The 17087-nt window shown below is 32.7% G+C and overlaps 1 protein-coding gene across 1 annotated transcript in view; it reads left to right on the forward strand.

The window, feature by feature from the left end:
* Ccdc73 (coiled-coil domain containing 73) overlaps nucleotides 1-17087 on the forward strand; it is a 132794-nt gene that overhangs the window by 45300 nt on the left and 70407 nt on the right. The window contains exons 3-5 of the mRNA XM_046467528.2: nucleotides 3737-3808; nucleotides 5988-6023; nucleotides 7448-7522. Coding sequence (XP_046323484.1) covers nucleotides 3737-3808; nucleotides 5988-6023; nucleotides 7448-7522 — 183 coding nt within the window. The remainder of the gene's footprint in view (nucleotides 1-3736; nucleotides 3809-5987; nucleotides 6024-7447; nucleotides 7523-17087) is intronic.

The following is a 17087-nucleotide window of genomic DNA, read 5'->3' on the forward strand; positions in this document are numbered from 1 at the left end:
AGGAACATGTGTCAACATTTTAAAGCTATCTATGCTAAGTCCCAGGCCAACATCATTCTAAATGGAGAAAAATTGAAAGCATTCCCTCTAAAAACTGGAACAAGACAGGGATGCACTCTTTTACCACTTCTGTTTAACATAGTTCTTAAAACACTGGCTGGAACAATTAGACAGATGAAAGAAATCAAAGGGAAACAGGAAAAGAAGAGCTCAAACTAGCACTATTTGCCGAAGATATTATTCTATACTTAGAAGACCCAAAAAATTCCACCAGAAAACTTGTAGAACTAGTAAACGAATTCAGCAAAGTAGTAGGATATAAAACCAATACTCATAAATCAAAGGCATTTCTGTATATCAGTGATAAATCCTCTGAAAGGAAAACAAGTAAAACTTCCCCATTTATAATAGCCTCAAAAAAATTAGGACTTAACCTAACAAAAGAGGTGCAAGACCTCTATAATGGAAACTACAGAATGCTAAATAAAGAAATTAAAGAAGACCTTACAAGATGGAAAGATCTCCCTTGTTCTTGGATAGGCAGAATTAATATTGTCAAAATGATGATACTACCAAAAGCATTATACAGATTTAATGTAATTCCACTCAAAATCCCAATGACATTCCTCATAGAAATAGAAAAAGCAGTCATGACATTCATCTGGAAAAATAAGAGACCCAGAATAGCTAAAGCAATTTTTAGCAAGAAGAGTGAAGCAGGTGAAATCACTATACCAGATCTTAAACTATACTACAGAGCCATAGTAGACCAATGGTACAGAAAGAATAGAGGACATAGAGACTAACCCACATAATTACATTTTATTAGACAAAGGCACCAAAAATATACATTGGAGAAAAGATAGTCTCTTCAAAAATGGTGCTGGGAAAACTGGAAATCCGTATGCAACAAAAATGAAATTAAACCCCTATCTCTCCCTCTGCACAAAACTCAAAATGGATTAAGGACTTAGGAATTAAACCAGAGACCCTGCATCTAGTAGAAGAAAAAGTAGGCCCAAATCTTCATCATGTGGGATTAATCCCCTACTTCCTTAATAAGACTCCTATAGCACAAGAATTAAAATCAAGAATTAATAAATGTGATGGATTCAAATGAAAAAGCTTCTTCTCAGCAAAAGAAATAATCTGTGAGGTGAATAGAGAGCCTACAGCTTGGGAGCAAATTTTTACCACTTGCACATCAAATAGAGCACTAATCTGTAGGGTATATAAAGAACTCAAAAAGATAAACACCAAAAACAAACAAACAAACAAACAAACAAACAAATAACCTAATCAACAAATGAGCCAAGGAACTAAGCAGACACTTCTCAGAAGGTGATATACAGTCAATCAACAAATATATGAAAGAATGTTCAACATTTCTCTAGCAATTAGAGAAATGCAAATCAAAACTACTCTAAGATTTCATCTCATTCCAATCAGAATGCCAGCTATTAAGAATATAAACAACAATAACTGTTGGCGAGGATATGGGGGAAAAAGGCACACTTATACATTGCTGGTGGAACTACAAAATGGTGCAGCCAATATGGAAAGTAGAATGGAGATTCAGAAAACTGGGAATGAAAATACCTTTTGACCCAGGTATCCCACTCTTCACTCTATACCCAAAGGACGTAAAAACAGCATACCACAGGGACACAGCCACATCAATGCTTATAGCAGCACAATTCACAATAGCTAAACAAATGGAAAAAGAAATCGTGGGCTATATACACAATGGAATATTACTCAGCATTAAAAGAGAATAAAATCATGGCAATTACAGGTAAATGGATAGAGTTGGAGAAGTAAGCCAGTCCCAAAAAAAACAAAGGCCGAATGTTTTCTCTAATGTGATTGCTGATCCATAATGGGGGTTGAGTGGGGAGCATGGGAGGAATGGAGGAACTTTAGATAGGGCAAAGGGGAGGGAGGAGAAGGGAGTGGGCATGGGAGTGGGAAAGATGATGGAATGAGATGGGCATCCTTACCCTAGGTACATATATGAAGACATGAATGGTGTGACTCTACTTTGTGTATAATCAGAGACATGAAAAATTATGCTCTATATGTGTACTATGAATTGAAATGCATTCTGCTGTCATGTATAACAAATTAGAATAATAAATTTTAAAAACCTGTTTTCCATTAAAATCCTTAGTTTTGTTGTATGTAAAATATCATATACATATATATGAATGTATTCATATATGTATACACACATATATGTGAATAACGTGTAAAAGTAAGATGTGGTATCATAAAGGAGAAAATAATATTTCTCATTTGGGGGTTCAAAGGTAACATTTACAAGGTGGAATAGGGTGAATATCAGGGATCAGAAATGCCCATTATATGAGTAACTCCTATAAATCTTTAATATTTAGAGAAATATCTCTTTGTAAGTTTGAGGATAAAGTGAGAAATTGATTTCCTCCCAAAACAATATCATTGATTTGCCTACTTGATATATTTCCTTTTTTTTTTTTTTCTGGTCTGGAGATTGATCTTAGACACTCTACCAACTAAACAACACCCTCAGCCCTTTTTATTTTTTTTTTTTGAGATAGGGTCTTGTTAAGTTGCCCAGGCTGATTTAAAATTTGAGATCCTCCTGGCTCAACCTCCCAAGTGGCTGGGATTATAGGTGTGTGTCACTGTACTTGGCTTATCTAAAGGTTTTCTAAATCTGTTTCCTAGGCAGTTGGAAATTTTCTAAGTAATTTTTGCTTCACATTTGTCATCTGGGAATATGAACCAATTAATGTAGATCTGGGAAAGGCAGTGTTATTTTTAAAAAAAATTAACTTTGGAAACTTAAATATTTTAAAGTAATTAGGAAGTTCATAAAAACAAAAGGCATAAAATAAAAATTTTATCACAGTGTAATACATGGCTCAGTATTAAATAATAATTACAGAGTCATAACAATGCAAATATTGACTATTGATTTCAGGCATAATTTTGATATAACTGTTGGAAGACTAGGAGAAAATGTGGGGTAATAGTTATATAAGAAAGCTAAACTTGCAACACAACAGGAGGTCAAAGAAAAAAATTTAAAATTGCCAAGTCAATGCATTATGTAGAAATTGTGAAGTAAATAAGAAAAGTGGTTGCCACTTAGACATATTTTTTAAATGATGAGAATTATTGATTTTTATAAAAATAGAAAAAAATGTTAAAATTATCTTGAATCTAAAGGACAAAACATATAACTCCACCAAAGGAGGGAGCAAGAAATGGACCATATATGTGCATTTTTTAAAAAAAAGGTCCTGAGATAGCTTTGGTTATGCAAAAGAAAAGAAAAGAAAAAAAGTTATTTCAGTTACTTTCAAGTCATATATGTCGCCATGTGAATGTTTGTGCTTAGATAATAAAATTGATTTCTCTGGAAATCCTAAGACCATAGTCTATTTGTGTACTAGAATTTTTAATTTTAATATCTTTGGTTAAAAGGTATTTTCTTGAAGAAAGATTTGGAGCCAGGCATTCCAGAGTCTAAAAATTTTAAAACAATATGTTTTTATTGTGAAGAAGGAAGTGGAAGTAAAATTTTTACATAATGATTCCATGAGGAAAAAAACACATAAAATTGGTTTAAAGTTGCATTTCAAGAGGATAAAAATGCAATGTGTTTAAATTAAGCTGTGGACCAAATTAAGATTTAAGCAGACGAGGTTATAAGAATTTATGTTTTGACTTCTCATAATTTTTTAAATAGGAAACTCTTCAGAGTCAAAAGGAAGCATTAGTGAAGCAACACAAAGAAGCAATGGAAATTTTTAAAAAGCAGGTATTTTAGACACTATAATGCACTTCCTCCCTTTTGCATGAATACGAAGGCAGGGTTTTCTCCAGACTCCTGGAAGACAAGAAGGAGAAAAGGGTATTATGAGGAGTAATAATTGAATAGCTACTTTAAATCATGACTGATAATAAAGAGTGTTTGGGAAAAATATTTTCAGAGATGGAGATGTATTTTCATTTCTTCTAAATAATTTAGGTGAATGATGTGCATGTATTCTTATTTCTTTTCCTTTTCCTCTTTCTTTGGTTAGAGTATCTTGGAATCTTACCTTTTCCACTTTCCTCCTTTACTAAAGTCAGTCATAATACTGGCTGAGATGCAAATAAGGAGATATAAAGGATGAGAGGTGATTACCATGCACAGAATCCTCCATAAATTCAACCAACTTAAAGTAACTAATGAAATAAATAAGAAAAAAAAAAGAAAAATATTTTAAAGGAATGAATAGCAGCACTTTTTCAGTTAATTTGAATTCTTAGGTCTTCTTGACTGCTTCGAATTTCTCTTCAGTCCGTAGCTAGAAAATATTAGTTTAAAAAAATATGCTCATTCAAAATAAATTAGCCTCTGGAAGTTTTTCCTTTTATCCCACTATCTTCATTTGTACTTCCTTTTCCTTCCTTCCTTTGTTGTCTTCATCTTTATGCAGTGTCTGTTTAGAAAAAGAAATGTACCTAAAGAATAAACCTATAAAAGCTATATCACAAGTCTGTTATGGTTATTGATGATTTACACATTAGTTTGAATTTGTTTAAACAAATAATGAACTTTATTCCTTCAATCTGAAATAGGTCTCATCAAATTTATGAGAATTTTAATTGAAGGGTATGGAAGCAGAAGCCAAAAAAGTATCTTAGTATTCTCTAGGAGATAACAAATAGAACAAATGTACATCTCTGCTATCACAAGGGACTTGGAAAAGAAAAGAACACACAGTTATCTGAAGATTAGGGAGAAAGTGCTCTTGAGTTTCCACTGGGGTGGGACCCAAGGTCTTAAGCACGCTAGGCAAGTACTGAGCAGAATCCCCGGCCTTATGTTTGTTTTAAATACATAATTCTTGAATGTAAGGAGTATGGAAAAGGAGATAAGAACGTTTCAAAGAAAAAATTTATTTTTTGACAATTTTGCTAAGTATCCTTGTGCTACTTAGAATATTTCTTTTTTAAAATTTTTATTCTAATTTGTTATATATGACAGCAGAATGCATTATAATTCATATTATACATATAGAGCACAATTTTTAATATCTCTGGTTGTATACAAAGTATATTCACATCTTTTATGTTTTCATGCATGTACTTAGGGTCATGATGTCCATCTCATTCCACCATCTTTTTTACCCCCTTTCCCCCTCCCTTCATCACCCTCTCCTTTTCCCTATCTAGAGTTTGTCTATTCCTCCCAACCCCAGTATGAATCAGCCTCCTTATATCAGAGAAAACATACAGTATTTGGTTTTTTGGGATTGGCTAACTTCACTTAGCATTACCTTCTCCAACTCCGTCCATTTACCTGCAAATGCCATGATTTTATTATCTTTTATTGCTGAGTAATATAGAATATTTCATTATTGTCCTTTGATATGTGTTTTTCAGTTTTTTGTTTTAAAATGTCATTATTTTAAAAAGTCATCATTTCACTATCATATGCATTTAAAAATTTTTCAGAGCACAAATACTGTCTGCAAATAAAAATTGTAATGATTTCATAAAATTATACCTTCAGAAAAGTACACATGCTATTATTTAGAAGTAGATGATGGTATATTCAGACATTTAAGGAAATTTCTAAAGGGGAAAATGAAACTTTGAAGGGTTATTGATGTCTCTAAGTGAGATTAAATTGTTCACTTATTTTGTTGACTGTCTTTTCCTCTCTTTTTTATCTTTTTTTTTAATTGCCAATGGGCCTTTATTTTTACTTATTTTTATGTGGTGCTGAGATTCGAATCCACTGCCTCACACACTCTACCTCTCAGCTACAACCCCAGCCCTCTCTTTCGTATCTTTATTATTTTATTTTCTAGATGTAAAAATGACATATTCATATTATATTAAATTCAAACAATACAGAAATATGAAATGTTTCTATAATCCTATTAACCAGCAGAAATTACTGTTACTGTTTTACTTATCTGGATCTTAATTTTAAAAATTATCAGTTGCAAATGAAGATGTATGCCTTGGAAGAAGAAAAGGTATTTATTAATTTTTAAAATAATTTAAAGCATATGTAAATGAATTAAATTTTCAGTTATTCACTATAGTAGAAAACAGCCTTGGTAATAAACTAATGGGGGAGAATGTTGATTGCTTAAAATCCTAGAAACAGAAAGAACCCAAATAATTATATTATTTGACGTCTGTCATTTTACAATTGAGAAGACTGAGGCTCAATGAAGATATAATGATTTGCTGTGGCAAAGTTGGGAATTTCAACCCCCAAATTAATGTTTCTTCCACTCTACTGCAATGTTCTAATGTTTTTAGTGCTTTTTCAATGTATTTATTTAGTGCTTTTTCAATGTTCTTTAAAACACATTGAAATGACTTGTACTTGAGTGCAGACCAACCTGGAAAGGAGAAGTGATTCCCAAATGTAGAAACTAACCAGGTGCTAGATATTTTCTCTAGCTGTTTGTTAGTTAATACATATTTTTATTATGCTTATGAGCATGCAGTTTGCTGTTTTAATAATTATAGATGAGTATTTTTAGCAAAAAAATTTTAAATTTAAAAAAATTTCCCCATCCTTATATTCATAATATAATATAAATGTACCTGTACTTTATTAATTAAAATACAATCAAATCTCTGTATCCACAGTTTTGCATCCACAGGTTCAACCAACTGCTGGTTGGAAATATCAGGAAAGAAAAAATTGAGTGTACTAGATATGTACAGATTTTTTTCTTGTTTTCTATAAGCAGTACAGTATAACAAACATTTGCATTGTATTTACATTGTATTAGTATTATAAGTGATCTAGATTTAAGATATATAGGAGGACATGTGTAGGTTGTATGTGAATATGAACACTAGGCTTTTTTTGGGGGGGAATAGGTTACATCCCAGCTGTTCTTTATTTTTTATTTTGAGACAGGGTCTTGCTAAGTTGCTTAGGGCCTCATTAAGTTGCTGAGGCTACCTTTGAACTTTCAAGCCTTCTGCCTCAGTGTCCTGAGTTGCTGGGATTATAGACATGTACAATCATGCCAGGCTACTATTTTATTTTATTTAAGTGACTTGAGCATCCTTAGGTTTTGGTATTCATGTTGTTCTTGAAACCAACTCCTTGCATATTCTGTGAGATGATTGTATATTTATTCTAACTGCAAGAATTAAATAATTATATAGTATCTCAAAGTTCTATGAATGTTCTCTTGATAAAATGATTAGTCATTATAATGAGATATTTCATTTTATGATCATTATAATCATGCAAAGGCCTTATTTTTTAATATTTTGAAGCCATTAGAAATATATTTTGTCATGCAGATACAACTTAAAAGCCTATGAAGTATTAGATGTAAATTACAAATTTTGGTTCTTGAGCTATTATATTTCCTCCTTTTATAATATTTACATTAGAAAGTATTAAAATATAGTTTTTTACTTAAAGGGAAAATATCAACTTGCTGCAGAAATAAAAGAAAAAGAAATAGAAGGATTGAAGGAAACATTAAAAGCATTACAGGTAAAGTAACAGTACTACTTAAAAAATAATTTGCTATTTTATTGTTGTTTTTAGTAAAACATCATTAAACATGTAATTTAGCAAAGCAAAGCTGAAAATTCATACTATATATTTTACATAGTTTAGTACTTTATTTTCCCAAGAGACTTAAATTTCAAATTAGTATCTTTGCTTCATCATCTTTTATTTTTAAAAAATACTAAATTACTTTTACTATTTTTTTCGTGTGTGTGTGTGTGTGTGTTTTACTGAGGGTTGAACCTAGGGGAACATTACTACTAAACTACACCCCAGCCCTTTTTATTTTTTCGTTTTGGGACAGGGTCTCACTAAGTTGCCATGGCTGGCCTTGAACTTGCAATCCTCCTGCCTCAGCTTCCCTTGTACCTGAGACTACAAATGTGTGCCACTGCACCCAGCTCACTATTTCTTAAAAAGCTTTAAAAGCTAGAGTCTTTTAAAACACTTTTCACATGAGAAAAACAAGTAAGGTCCACATATTTTAATTTACCCATGGTTCTTAAAAGTTAAAATAGTGCTAATTGAATTTTTATCATGTGCTAATAAGTATTGTGCTTATTTTCTACAAATATAGGCTAGGAAACATCACCTTTGCTCTTATGTTGGTCACAGTCTCTTGGAAAATACAGAAATATTTAACTAAAGATAATACATTCAGTGTGTTTATTGAAGATCTACTATGTGCCAGACATTTTTCTTAGCACCAAGGATATAGTGACGAGTAGAAAAAATAATCATTTCCCTTCTGGAACATCCAAAAAAACAAAATGAAGAGTGAATAAAGATCATTGGTAAAGGGTATATTCTCATGATTTCAAAATATTACCCTATAGATAACACTAATTACAAAGAGCAAAATATAAATTTTCACAGTGGAAGGATCCTGAAGTTCATCACCTTAACCAAGTGATCAAATGCAGCATTGTTAATAATATTATGTAGTAAGAGGCACAAAAATTTACTGATATAGTATAAATATTTTTGGTACCAGGGATTGAACTCAGGGGCACTCAGCTACTGAGCCACATCACCAGGCCTTTTAGAGACAGGGTCTCACTGAGTTACTTAGCACCTTGCTGTTGCTGAGGCTGGCTTTGAACTCGCAGTCCTCCTGCCTCAGCCTCCCAAGCCACTGGGATTATAGGGATGTGTCACCGTCCGGGGCCAGTGTAATTACCCTTTTACCAAAAAATTAACCTGAATCTAATACTGGAGAAACAATGAAACAAACTCATAATGTGGGATATCCTATAATACAACTAACCTGGAATATTTAAAAAACTTCAGTGTCATAAAAAAAACTTAAAAAAAAAAGAAGGGTGAACTATTTTTGATTAAAAAGAATAAAAACAGATGACAATGAAGTGCAATATATGAACCTTCATTGGATCCATGCTCAGGGAAAAATATAGCCATAAAAATTAAGGGGCAATTGGGGAAACTTGAATAGTACTATATGAGTTGATATTGAGTTGTTAATTTTCTTAGGTGTATTATTGGTATTATGGTTCTGCATGACAAAGTTTTTATTCTTAGACAATGCATGCTGAAGTATTTTAGTGTGAAGATTCCTGATGGTTGCAACTTATTTTCACATACGTCAGGGAAAAATTATGTATGTATGAACACAAAGAAAGTATGGAAACTGTTAAAAGTTGGTGAATGTGGGAGAAGCTGGAGAAGATCATTCTTAGAAGAAAGACTTGGGAGGTTTATTTTTTAGTTTGTCTCCTTTATAATTTTTATAATAGTTGCTCTAGTGGCTAAAAATGTGTATTTATATATGTATATGTGTATTTGCTGCAGTCTACTTCTAGCAACATTTTACTATTTTAGGTGGTGTGTAGAAATCTTAACACCATTTAGATCCTTACCCTTCATGCTTCCTGATATATTGTCTTAATATTTCCTCTCTATACATTGAACATCATATCAGTGTTATAATTTTTTCTTTCAATAGTCAAATCTAGCCAATGAACTCCAAGATAAATATTTTTAAGAAAAAGAATTTTTATTTTTTATTCATTTTTTCTTTTTTTTTAAAGAGAGAGAGAGAGAATTTTTTAATATTTATTTTTATTTATTTTTTATTTTTTGTTTTCGGCGGACACAACATCTTTGTTTGTATGTGGTGCTGAGGATGGAACCTGGGGCATGCGTGCCAGGCGAGCGTGCTACTGCTTGAGCCACATCCCCAGCCCAGAAAAAGAATTTTTAAAAGTCAAGGAGAAAAGAATAATCTGTTTACCTAGATTTTTCTTTTTTTCTTTTTATTTATTTTTTTTAAATTTTTTATTGTTGGCTGTTCAAAACATTACATAGTTCTTGATATATCATATTTCACACTTTGATTCAAGTGGGTTATGAGCTCCCATTTTTACCCCATATACAGATTGCAGAATTACATCAGTTACACATCCATTGATTTACATATTGCCATACTAGTGTCTGTTGTGTTCTGCTGCCTTTCCTATCCTCTACTATCCCCCCTCCCCTCCCCTCCCCTCCCCTCTTCTCTCTCTGCCCCCTCTACTGACATTCATTTGTCCCCCTTGTATTATTTTTCCCTTTCCCCTCACTTCCTCTTGTATGTACTTTTGTATAACTCTGAGGGTCTCCTTCCATTTCCATGGAATTTCCCTTCTCTCTCCCTTTCCCTCCCACCTCTCATCCCTGTTTAATGTTAATCTTCTTCTCGTGCTCTTCGATCCTACTCTGTTCTTAGTTACTCTCCTTATATCAAAGAAGACATTTGGCATTTGTTTTTTAGGGATTGGCTAGCTTCACTTAGCATAATCTGCTCTAGTGCCATCCATTTCCCTGTAAATTCTATGATTTTGTCATTTTTTAATGCAGAGTAATACTCCATTGTGTATAAATGCCACATTTTTTTTATCCATTCATCTATTGAAGGGCATCTAGGTTGGTTCCACAGTCTTGCTATTGTGAATTGTGCTGCTATGAACATCGATGTAGCAGTGTCCCTGTAGCATGCTCTTTTTAGGTCTTTAGGGAATAGACCGAGAAGGGGAATAGCTGGGTCAAATGGTGGCTCCATTCCCAGCTTTCCAAGAAATCTCCACACTGCTTTCCAAATTGGCTGCACCAATTTGCAGTCCCACCAGCAATGTACAAGTGTACCCTTTTCCCCACATCCTCGCCAGCACTTGTTGTTGTTTGACTTCATAATGGCTGCCAATCTAACTGGAGTGAGATGGTATCTTAGGGTGGTTCAAAATCCCAACGGCATTTCTTGTAGAAATAGAGAAAGCAATCATGAAATTCATATGGAAAAATAAACGACCCAGAATAGCAAAAACAACTCTAAGCAGGAAGTGTGAATCAGGCGGTATAGCGATACCAGACTTCAAACTATACTACAGAGCAATAGTAACAAAAACAGCATGGTACTGGTACCAAAACAGGCAGGTGGACCAATGGTACAGAATAGAGGACACAGAAACCAATCCACAAAACTACAACTACCTTATATTTGATAAAGGGGCTAAAAGCATGCAATGGAGGAAGGATAGCATCTTCAACAAATGGTGCTGGGAAAACTGGAAATCCATATGCAACAAAATGAAACTGAATCCCTTTCTCTCGCCATGCACAAAAGTTAATTCAAAATGGATCAAGGAGCTTGATATCAAATCAGAGACACGCCATCTGATAGAAGAAAAAGTTGGCTATGATCTACATACTGTGGGGTCGGGCTCCAAATTCCTCAATAGGACACCCATAGCACAAAAGTTAATAACTAGAATCAACAAATGGGACTTACTCAAACTAAAAAGTTTTTTCTCAGCAAAAGAAACAATAAGAGAGGTAAATAGAGAGCCTACATCCTGGGAACAAATCTTTACTCCTCACACTTCAGATAGAGCCCTAATCCAGAGTATACAAAGAACTCAAAAAATTAGACAATAAGAGAACAAACAACCCAATCAACAAATGGGCGAAGGACCTGAACAGACACTTCTCAGAGGAGGACATACAATCAATCAACAAGTACATGAAAAAATGCTCACCATCTCTAGCAGTCAGAGAAATGCAAATCAAAACCACCCTAAGTTACCTAGATTTTTCATTCTCTATTCTCTGTTCCAAGGTTCCCTCTATTTAATTTCTTTTATGTCTGAAGAAATTCTTTTAGCAGTTCTTTTACAACAAGTTTGCTGATAGCAGATTTTCTTAGTTTTCCTCATCTGAGAATTTCTTTATTTTGCCTTCATTCATGAAGAATTTTTATCTGGATATAAAATTCCATAATAAAGCAAGAAAAAGTAATAAAAGGTATATCATTGGAAAGGAAAAAGCAAAACTGTTTTTGCAGACAAAATAGCCATCTTATAAAATCTGATACCACTTACAAAGAAGCTACTAAAACTAATGAGTGAGTTTAGCAAGGTCACAGGATACAAGGTCAACACATCCAAGCCAATTGTATTTCAATTACAAAGCACAATCAAATTGAAAAGCAACTACAACACAGTTTATGGACAACATTAAAACGAAGAGAATACTTAGGGGAAAATTTAACAAGGTGCCATACTTGTACACTGAAAACTGTAAAACTGCCTAGAGAAAGTAAAGATCTAAATAAATGGTGAGATATAACATGATTATTATGAGTCAATATTTTGTTTTTTTGTGTATGTGGTGCTGGGGATTAGAACCCAGGGCTTTGTGCATGCAAGGCAGGAACTCTACCAACTGAGCTACATCCCCAGCCCTAGTCAATATTTTAAAGATGTTTGCCTTTCTTTTTCTGTGAAGTACTTTTTAATGACTGTTTTTCTTTTGTTTTGTTGGATTTTTTACTTCCTATTTCCATGAATTCCTTATATTTCTATGAAATAAACCTTCTTTGTCTATTATATGAGTTTCAAACAGTTTTTCTCAGCTATTTATCTTTTGATTTTGTTTTTTGTTTGACTTTTTGTTTAATTCTTGTCTTAAGTAAGATTTTCTTTTTATTTTTATGGTTTTTGGAGTTTAAGACATGCAGGAAGGCCATTCACTACTCCAAGGTTATAAAGAATTTTCCCATGTTTTCTTGTATTACTCTGATGTGCTCAAATTTTACATTAGATATTTGATTTCTTGAAGTTTATCTTTGTCTGAGATATGTATCTAAGTTCATATTTTTCCAGATTATTATCCAATTGTTTTAACACTATTTAGATTCTCTTAATTTGAGATATTACACAATTTTTTAAACATTTATTTTTTAGTTGTAGGTGGACACAATACCTTTATTTTATTTTTATGTGGTGCTGAGGATCAAACCCAGTGCCTCATGCATGTTAGGTAAGAGCTTCTTCCTCTGAACCACAATCCCAGCCTTAGGCAATTATTAATATTGGATTTCTTTTGTTACATTGATATAACAAAGTAAAGAAAAATAAATTAAATCAACAAAGGTCAATGAACTCCAAGATAAATATTTTTAAGAAAAAGATGAGAATGGATTCTCTGTCTAAGAATGAATAAGCTAAAAGATATTTGTGATGTAGTAAATAATCCTTGTTGCAACAAAAGCAAAAGGTGATTATAATCTCTAGGAAAACCAGACAACTATATTAGAAAGATAAAAAGAAAATTAAAATTTGGAATGTTTTTGAGCAATGTATGGAATATAAAAAGAGACAAAGCATTTAGGTCCTGACCTTAATAAAATAATCCTTCAAGTAGCACACTAGACTTATAAAGAAGGAAATTTAATATTAACACATTGTTGAGAACTGCACCAAACAATATGTACATTGACTGTAATAATGTAAATATTATTAGTTTCCATTTTTAGAATTAATCTATAAGCAAAGCATGGAAGACATAATTATGATTACAGAATAAAACTTAAATGTTTTTGAGATTCTCAATGTAAAAGTAACAGTGTGGCAGGAAGATGATGCTGATACCCAGCCATGTTCTTTCAAGTTGATGAAATCAGAGAGGTCCAAGTTTACTGTTTAAAGTTTATATAAAGTTTAATGACTCTTACCATACCTCAGATATACAATTCAAGATGATCCTAGTGGGTAAACTTTTTTTCCTGCTTATTTGGAAAAATTTTAAAAAATCATTTCTTATAACTGAGAAAACAAATTACCATTTTAGCTGTTAGGAATAACAAAAAGCAACACCCAATGTTAAGTTTTCTTAGTGTCTTGAACTAAGCATAACTTGCCTCTTATTTTGCCTAATTTCTTTTTTCTTGGTAAATGTTTAAAAACTATTACATCTTTTCTTACTAAAAAGTTGTCAGTAATGTTACTTTTCACATTAGTACTTCATTCTTTTAGCATTCCTTCTTAAATTATTTCAGTTCCTGGCATGCATACATATTTAATTATCTAAATAATGTAGAGAGTATTTTCAAAGCCAAAGAAATCCCTTCATATGATTGACCTTTATAAGGGTTGTAAGAATTTTTTTTTTGCCTTATTCATAGTACTGGTAATATATAAGGTAACTCATGGTCTGCTAAACATGATACATTAGAATAATGAACATCTTTCTGATTCCCACTTCCCCTGCCCCCAAACTAAGGAAACTTAAGTTCCTGTTCAAGTAAGGAAGGATCTGATATAAATTCACTAGGCAGAGAAAAACTTTTTTGGGGGTGGCAGTCCTAATGATTAAACTCAGGCCCTGGAACATGATAAGAGCTCTACCACTGAGCTTGTCCCCTTAGGCATAGGTGGGGAGGCAACTCTTACTTTTCTTTCTCCCTTTGCCCTTTCATCTCTTTCCCTACTAAGTGCTAGGTACCAGAAATTAAAAAAAAAAACAGATAGTGGCTTTTATTTTGGAGTGCATAATTAAGAGATTCTACTTACTGAATTCCAAAACAAATAGAAAACAAAAACCACATACCCCGAAATTGGGAATGTATTCCATTTCTTGTGTGACACTTTGTTAATTGATTTCAGAGGGATGGTTTAAAGCAGGACAACCTTTCTACATCTCAAGTATGTGACTAAACTTTGCTTATAAAAATAATATGCCTAAAGAGCTAAGTAAAGATACTTTGCTGGTTGTCCTATAGATAGTAGGTAATCTGTTTTTGCCTATGAATGACTTATTACATAGTTTTGTGACAAGATGCTTTCTTTTGGAGTTCCAATTTTCCTTTGGTTAAAATGAGGAAATTGAACTACATTAGCATTTTCCAAACAAGACCATTTTGTGAGGCAATAACATATATACATTTTCTACTCAAGATGACAGGAGTGAGCAAGTAGAACAAGCAGAAGAAGTATGAATAAGAGAGTGTAGGGAGAATATGGAAAAATTGAATTGGAAATAATTAATGAGATAGATGACCTTTACAGTATTATTATTTCATTATTTTGTCATTAAATATAAACTTTATAGGATTTGATACCAGTTCTTCTTACAGAACTGAAGCTTAATTTTATTAGGCCTTACCTAATCACACTTACAAAAGGGAACTAAATTTCCAGACCTTTGAGTGTATATTTATCTTTCCATAAGGAATTTTTAGGCATTTGAATGATTTTGTCATCTAGAGAAGGAGAGAAAGACATGTAACAACAAAACAAAGGTCTCAGAGTTGGGAAGGTGACAAAAGCATCCTCATCAACAATGGTACTGGAACAACTGGACATTCTTATAGGAAAAAAAAAGATTCTAAATACAAACTTATATCCTTTACAACTCAAAATGGATCACAGACCAAAACTATAAAACTCCTAGAAGATAACATAGGAGAAAATCTAGATAACCAGAGGTTTGGTGATCACTTTTTTGATAAAAACAGCAAAGGCATGATTCATGAAAGAACTGATAAGCTGGCCTTCATTAAAATTTAAAACTTCTCTTTGAAAATTACTGTCAAGAGAATGAAAGATAAGTCACTAAAAGAAAATATTTGCATTAGGTGCATGTGATAAAGGACCGCTATCTGAAATATAGGAAGAATTCTTGAAACTTAATAAGAAAACAACTCAAATAAAAAAAAAAAAACGGGTCAGTGATCTTAATAGGCAACTCATCAAGGAAGATATACATACAGATATACATACAGAATATCAGCATATGAGAAAATGTTCCACAATATATATCATCAGGGAATCACTTTAAAAATACCACCACACACCAATTTGAATGACCAAAATCTGGAAAACAGACACCACTCAATGTTGGTGAAAATGAGGAGCAACAGGGACTCTCATTTATTCCTGGTGGGAATGCAAAATAGTACAACAATGATGGCAGATAGTTTGGCTGTTTCTTACAAAACAAACTCTTACCATATGATGCAGCAATCATGCTCCTTGGTATTTACTGAAAGTAGTTAAAAACTCATGTATATACAAAACTTGCATACAGGTATTTATAGTGGCTTTATTCATAATCCAAAACTTGGAAGCATCCAAGGTGTTTTTTAGTAGGTGAGTTGAGAAATAAATTGGTATATCCAGGCATTGGAATATATTCAGTGCTTAAATAAATTAGCTACTAAGTTATGAAAAGACATGAGAAAAACTTAAATTTAAATAAGGCAGATGATCCTGCAATGCCTGTGTGATTCCAACCCTATGACATTCTGGAAAATGTAAAACTATGGAGACAATAAAAAGACCTGGGGTTGCCAGGGGTTAGGAAAGACGGAGGGATGAAAAAGCAGAGCACAAAGATTTTTAGGACAGTGAAAATACTCTGTGTGGTACTATAATTATAAATACATGTCATTATACATTTATACAAATCCATAGTCTGTATAACACCAAAAGTAAATGCTTGTATACATTGTGTATTTTGGGTGATAAAGATGTGTCAGTGTAGGTTCAGGAGTTGTAACAAATGTACCATTGTGGTGAGAGATGTAGATAGTGGGGAGTCTATGGGACATTTCTGTACCTTCCTCTCAATTTTGCTGTAAAATAAGCTCTTAAAAACAACATTAAAAATATTTATTTAGTTGTAGATGAACACACAGTATCTTTATTTATTTTTATGTGTTGCTGAGGATTGAACCCAGTGTCTCACACATGTGAGGCAAGCACTTTATCACTGAGCTACAGCCCCAGCCCCTGAAAACAATATTTTGAAAAAGCATCCCTGAATGGAATTAGAAGAATTTTTATTACCAAAATATTTTTTCTTTCCCCTCTATTTTTTATAATTTAAAATATTTTTTGTAGTGTGAAAGTTAATACTTTTAATTATTTTTGGAAAATTTAAGCCATTATCACTTCAAGAATTACTTTCCCCAACAATTTTTATATTTTCTCCTTTCTACCTTCTAAAAAGAAATATATATTGAGTCTTCTTACCTTATGTCTCTATACATTGTACACTTTCTATTTCTTTATCTTGGTGGATTGGCTGCATTTTATGTAATTTCCTTAGATCTACTAGTTCACTAATTCTTTTTTTAGAGAGAGAGAGAGAGAGAGAGAGAGAGAATTTTTAAATATTTATTTTTAAATTTTCGGTGGACACAACATCTTTATTTTATTTTTTTATGTAGTGCTGAGGATCGAACCTAGCACCCCGCGCATACCAGGTG

Source organism: Marmota monax, unplaced genomic scaffold (genome assembly GCF_021218885.2).
Source record: "Marmota monax isolate L192 unplaced genomic scaffold, Marmota_monax_Labrador192_F-V1.1 WCK01_AAM20220418_F8-fsc00135, whole genome shotgun sequence".
NCBI lineage: Eukaryota > Metazoa > Chordata > Mammalia > Rodentia > Sciuridae > Marmota > Marmota monax.